Below are 6,361 nucleotides of genomic sequence, written 5' to 3'. Positions count from 1 at the left end.
ATCACTTGATAAAAGCACTCAGATCTTAGCGCCCTGCACAGTGGCTCTCATGGGAACCCAGGGCATCCCCAGCCCCTGGCTTCTCTGGAGGGCAGCCTGCAGCTCCCTGAGGATCCGGGCTGTCATCCCAGTGGCCCCACATTGCTGGGAGCACAGCTTGGAGCCTGGCTCAACCCTACACCATGTATCAAGGGCAGCAGGACCTGTGGTGTTCTAGGAGCTGGGGGAAATGTGTGTGTGTGTGTGTGTGTGAGGGGTGGTGGTGGTGGTGATAGTGCTGGTTAATCTGGGGGGATGGAATGAGTGAGTTCTGGCTTCCAGAGCTGCTGTCCTCTGGAAGCTCCCCCCACCACTCCCTGGGTCCCTCAATCTCTTCTCTTCTCCCTACCTCCAGCATCCCAACTCCTGCCTGGGGGCTCTTGTGGGGTCTGGCTTGGTCTTTTTACTGGAGAAAGAGGGATTTGTCTGTGGATCAGGGTCTACGGACTTCTGGATGGACTGAGTGCCTGCCCCCTTCCATCCTTCCGAGGACTGTCATGGCCAGGAATCCTCCACCACCCCCACCCCCCAGCCTTTCCCTTGTGCTATGCACAGGAATATTAGTCTCTCAGGATGTTCTGGGTGGGCGTGCTGCGTGCTGTGCGATACCCTAGGGGTTTGAGTGGAATGAAGATGCTGCTTAGAGTGTCTTGTGTTGGGGACAGTGTGGCCGGGTGTGGCCCCCGTGTGATATGCAGCATAGCAGCAAGTGCCTGTGTTCCTGTTTTGTACGGAATGTCTTAGCGTGCGATGTAGATGGCCAGTGGGTTGTGTTTTGGGTCACTGCGTATTATTATGGTCAGGGCATTAACCCTCTGCGTGGACGTCTGGGCCCTGAAAAGATAACGGGGGAAGGGGGAAGGGTACCTCCCTTTTGGATGCTCTCAGAGCCCTCCATTCCCATCCCTCCGCCAATTAGATCCCAATGTGCCTGAGTCTCCTGGCATTGCTGAAGCTCATTAGCCTGGCAAAAGGGTGGGGAACGCAGGTCCCGGGGTCCTGCTGGGTTCAGAGCTCTTATTTAGCAGCTTACCACCCACACTCCTCTGCCGTAGGCATCCGGGCGACGTATGGGGGGATCCCAAGCCCTTTGGCCGGTCCCTTCCTGTGCCTAGGTCGGCGCTCCCAACAAAGGCGACAGACCACGTGCCCCCTCCTCGACGCAGGCCTGGAATGGGGACGCACGTGGCCCCGGGCTCCCGCTCCAGCCCGGGCTGGATAGGACGCGACGCTGCGCCCCAGGTGGGCGCAGAGCGGGCCCCCCGCCGCAGCCCCGCCGCCCCGGGCTGTGCCTCGCCCACTCCCAGTCGCAGCCGCTGCAGCGCCCGGGAAGTGGCGCTAGGGGGAGCTCTGGCAACTGGCTTGGTGGATTGAAGCAAAACCGTGCATTAAATAGCTATTCCTCGTACTTGCAGGGAAAAAATGGGGAGCGGGGAGACACACTATTCCCCCTCCCCAGCAGCTCCAGACTCTTCCCGTGGGAGGCCGAGAAAACAGCCCTTGTGGGGGGGGGGGCGGCGAGTGAAGGTGCCGTTCCTCCCCGCAACTCACGCCTCCGTAGTCTTTCTCTTCCCCACCCCCATCGCGGACCTTCGCGGCCCCCCGCGCTCTGGAGTGTCCCCGAGTACTAAGCCTCGCACGACACGGGGACCCGGGGCCGAGCGGGCCCCTGGGACTGGCAGGCGTCCTCCTCGCAGAGTCTGGGGTGGGGCCTCTCGGCGGCGGCCCCTCCAGTCGCTGCTGGAGGCATGAAGGCGGAGCGGGGGGCGCGAGTCGTCCTGCGGGGTGGCTTGCGCCGGAAAGGGGAGCGCAGGGGTGAGAAAGCGAGCGCGGGAACACTGGGGAGACGGCCAGAGACAGGGGGCCACCGAGAGACACTGTCAAACAAACAGAGCAAGCTGCCACTTTGCCTTTTTTTTTTTCCTTTTCTTTCTTGCCTTTTTTTTTTTTTTTTTTTTCCCTTCAGGCTTTCTTCCCTATCCCCTATTTGCAAAGCTGGAACCACCCCGCGCGCCCGCGGGCTTGAGCCACGGCTCCAGATGTGAATTTGGTTCCAGTGGGTAGAACGCGAGCTTCCTCGGGGCCTTGGCACATTCTCCCATTCTGAGGTCATTCCGTAGGTGGTCAGAGGGGAGAGCGCGCCTGGAGCCTTCCTGCCTCCATCCACTGGGGAGGGAAGAGAGGCGGGCGGGAGGGAGGAGGGAGGGAGAGGGGAGGGGCGCGAGGAGGGAGGGAGACGCCGCCAGCACACCACCAAGTGGCACCGAGCAGTGATAACAAACTCAACTTAAAAAAAAAAAAAAAAAAGGAAAAGGAAAAAACTTCCCCAAGTTGCAGCCCGAGACGTGCGGACGAGCGGGCGGAGGCGCGGGGCGGCGAGCGTGGGTGGCCCAGAAGCCCCCCGGCGTCCCTCGGCTGCTTTCCCCGGCCGCAGAGAGCTCAGACTTGAGGCCGACCAGGCCCTGCGCCCCTGGCTGGGCAGGAAATGTGCTGAAGGCAGGCTCGGCTTCCTGCTGGAGACCCCGGGGGTGGCCGTTCCCGTGGGGGGCAGGCCCCTCTGGGGAGGGCGGCCCGGGCGGCCTACAGCACTAGCTGCATCCCCAGCAACCAACATTCCCCCACTCCCAATCCCGCTCCCACCCCCGGCCCTGCGGATGTGGGCAGATCCAGCCCGCCCAGGCCCCGGAGAGCTGAGATTTGCATGGGGGTAGGGGTCTCTCCCTACCTCCCCCTCTTCTCCCCACCACCTCCAGGCCTATCCGAAAGCAAGACACCACCATCCTCTATAATCGACTTTTTATTAAGATTATAAATTTAAACAAATCATCTGAACAGTTTCACCCGGTGATATACAATTCAGTATGCACAAAAATACAGAAGAATGAAGGAGAAGGGCCAAGAAAGGAAGGGTTGGCAACTTGTTTTGGAGTCCACATGGTGCTGATGGCAGAGAACCAGAGGGGCTGCAGAGGAACCCCACCTTTTTACAACAAAAGGCTTTAAATTAAACAAAATCTATCGAGCTGAAGACACAGGACAGGGTTCTCACAGCCTCGAACAATGCTGGTTTCATGAAATGCAACCGAAGCCTCAACCAGGACAGTGCAACTTAGAAGCACACACACAAACACCACATCTGACCGGGAACTTAGTGAAAAGTCTCCAACGCAGTCGGCGGTCCCGGCCCCTCCCTCCCTCGGGGCCGCCGGGGATCCAGGTGAAGGAATCGACTTCCTTTTTTGTTCAGTGAGGACCGCAGTGCTGGGCATGATGGGAAATGTAGTCCGCCGTGCCCGCCCCCCACCCCTTCCCCAAACGGTGTCCGGGAGTGTCGGGGTGTCGGGCGCCACCCCTGAGTCCGGGAGACGGGTGGAGGAGGGGAAGAGAGCGAAGCCAGAGGGGCGGGGAGAGGAGGGGTTCAAGACACCCAACCCCGGGAAAGAAAGAAAAAAAAAAGTTGAAGTGTTTTCATTTCTGCCTTCTCATTTTGAGAACTTTGGAGGCCGCCCCCAGAGAGGAAATGTGACCCAAACGTCCCTTTCGGAGATAGAGAGTTTGCCTTTGTTTTTGCTCAGGATTTCACAAGACCCATTCCTCACGCCATGGAGGGACTCGGGAGAACCGAGCGCCGGGCTTCCTGGGTCTGACAACTGATTGGAATCGGCGACCCGGGCCCCGCGCCCTCCTGCGCTGCGTGCCCGGCGCGCCCCGGCAGCCCGGGCGCCCTGCCTCGCCCCCGGCTGCCCGGCACCTCCTCCGGGCAGCAGCCCTCCCTCACGTGGCTGTCTCCTCGCTAAACACCACTGCAATCACTACAATAAAAAGAAGAAGAAAAAAAAAAAAAGAGTAGGAGAAACACAAAGCATACTTAAATAGGCGCTTTTTCTCTCTGCAAAAATAAAGTCCAAGATCTTAGATTTTTTTTTTTTTTATTTTACAATTTATAAAACATCAGCCGCCTCCCCCTGCTCGCTCCCAGCTCAGCCCCGGGTGGCCAGGCGCCCGTTCGCTCCCTCCTCTCGCCCCTTGGCCGAGTCTTTGTCTGGCCCCAGCCCCGCGGGGCCCCGGGTCCCCGTGCCCTCGGGGGTCCCTAGAAGGCGACAATGGCTCGAGTCCAGGCGCCGAGGCTGGCGAGCGCCTGCTTGGCGCACAGCTGCCCGTTGAGCGGCGGCGGCTGCTCGGAGGAGTCCGGCTGTCGGCTCACCAGCCCCGAGAAGCCCGAGCCAAAGATGGAGATCAAGTTTGAGATGTTGGACGCGTCCGGGGACGAGTCCGGGCAGAAGTCCTCGAAGCGGGCGCGCTTGCAGGGGGCGAACGGGGCGCCCCCGGGGGGTTCGGCTCCCAGGTCGCCCGCGTCCTCCTCGTCGTCTTCGTCCTCCTCCTGGCCAGGGTAATACTTGCGCTTGCAGCCGGCGGCGGACGCCAGGCCGGGTCCTGGGGCGCCCTGGCCACAGCAGGGGCAGTGGGCGGAGGCGCAGCAGTCCTGGTGCAAGTAGCCGTTCTCCACCGTGGTCACCACGTGAGTGTCCAGGTCCAGGACGGTGGTCTGGCTGCTGCAGTGCACGCCGAAGTCCGAGGGGGCCGGGTACGCGCCCCGGTAGAAGCCTGGGGAGGAGGCGGGGGCCGGGGAGGCGGGCGGGGAGGCGCCAGCAGCGGCCTGAGGGGCGGCCGCTGGGGGCGCGGAGGGCGCGGAGCAGGCGGCCGAGGCGCGAGGGTCCCGCGGGCAGAGCGCGGCGGGCGCGGGCGGCGGCAGCGGCGCAGGACCCGGCTGCAGCGGCTCCAAGGGCTGCCCGCGGTGGGGCGCGCCGTGCGGCGGCTGGAGCGCGGCGCACCCGGGCAGCTCCGAGAGCGCCCCCGCGCCGCCCGCGGGCGCCCCGGCCGCCGCCGCGCAGCCCCTGGGCGCCGGGTGCTGGTGCTGGTGCAGCTGCTGCTGGAGGTGCAGCTGGTGGAGCTGGTGGAGCTGGTGCAGCTGGTGCCGGGCGGCCGGCTCGCGCGCCTCCGCGTCCCCGCCGCCGCCAAGTTGGAGCGGGCCGAAGTCGGCCGCGCTGGCCGGCATGCCCGGCGCCGCGTACGCGAGCGGCTGGTGCTGGTGGTGGGGCGGCTGCTGCTGCTGCTGCTGCTGCTGGCGCCGGTAGAGCTCGGCGTAGCGCTCGCTCAGGTAGAGCTGGCGCGCGTTGCGGAGCACGTAGGACACCAGGAGGTTCTTGTGCAGCTTGATGCCGCCGCGCTGGGTCCGGGAGCTGTGGATCTTGCGCAGGGAGATGCTGATCAGGCTCTGGGCGTCCAGGGCGCACTCCATGCTCCCGCGGAGACGGTGGCGGCGGAGCAGCCGCGGCCGCTGCTGCTGTTAAGGCTGCTGTTGTTTCGGCCTCCAGCCGGTCGCCGGGGCGCGCTGGGCAGGGGAAACGGAGCCCGGGTCAGCGGGTCGGCTGCGCTCCGAGAGGAGCCGCCACCATGCGCTGCGCGCCACCCGCGGGCTCGTGCTCCCCAGTCGGCGCCAAAGCAATGAGCCTCGGCCGGCCCCGGCCCCAGCTATTTAGCCGGGCGTCCGGGCCCCGCCCCACACCTCATGAGCCAATAGGAGTACCCGGAGCTTCCCGAGTGACGGGCGCTGCCCGCCCCGGGGCCACTCGGCCAGCCAATCAGACCAAGGCGGTTCCTTTGTGCTATTCAAATACCGAACGGACCCCGGGCCTCCAACGCCGCCGCTGCCTCGAATGTTCTCCTGGGGCTGCCGTGCGGCGCGGGACTCGGAGCCGCTGGGGCCGCTGCGTGCACCTTGGGTCGCCTCTTAGCCGCCACGTTGGAGCCCGCAGCCGCCCTCGGCCTAGCTCCTGGGAGCCGGGGGTCGGCTCACCTGAGTGCGGCGGCGACGGCTCCTCCCCCTTCCGCACGGCTGGGCTCACCTGCGGCAGGTGCGCGCAACTCCCCACTCCCCGCCACGCGGCACCTCCTTTTTCACCTGCCGACCGCGGGTGACCCGCGGGGCCCAGGTCTCTGCAGGACACTAATGGGGCCGCCGGCCTGACCTTGGGGACCCTCAAGGGAGAAAGGTTTGGAGGTACCTCAACCGCAGAGAATATTGGGCCTGACTCCCTTGACGTTTTGGCCAAGGGGTCTTAGGAAATACTCGGGGAAACGCCGTCCTCCCCCATTTGTCTGACGAGAAAACCCAAAACATGGTGAATTTTGGTCTCAAGAGGCCATGCCCTAGAAAGCCTATGGCCTCGAAACCAGCTGAGGTCCGAAGGCGTTCTGAGCCACACCGAGTGTCCTTATCACCGGTTCTGTAACCTTTCCTTTCCTTCCTAACTAATAATAA

General features: G+C 63.7%; 1 protein-coding gene across 1 annotated transcript; it reads right to left on the bottom strand.

Moving 5' to 3' along the window:
- Window positions 1–3,956: 3,956 nt before the first annotated feature.
- IER5L (immediate early response 5 like) lies at window positions 3,957–5,559 on the bottom strand. Its single transcript, XM_035015647.1, has one exon. It carries the CDS (start codon window positions 5,336–5,338, stop codon window positions 4,130–4,132), a length of 1,209 nt encoding a protein of 402 aa, XP_034871538.1. The 5' UTR covers window positions 5,339–5,559; the 3' UTR covers window positions 3,957–4,129.
- Between the last annotated feature and the right edge of the window lie 802 nt (window positions 5,560–6,361).

The sequence above is a fragment of the Mirounga leonina genome, unplaced genomic scaffold (genome assembly GCF_011800145.1).
Source record: "Mirounga leonina isolate KUSES-001 unplaced genomic scaffold, KU_Mleo_1.0 Mir_170, whole genome shotgun sequence".
Lineage (NCBI taxonomy): Eukaryota > Metazoa > Chordata > Mammalia > Carnivora > Phocidae > Mirounga > Mirounga leonina.
The sequence above is the reverse complement of the archived record's forward strand: the minus strand, read 5'-3'. Positions and strand labels throughout refer to the sequence as shown.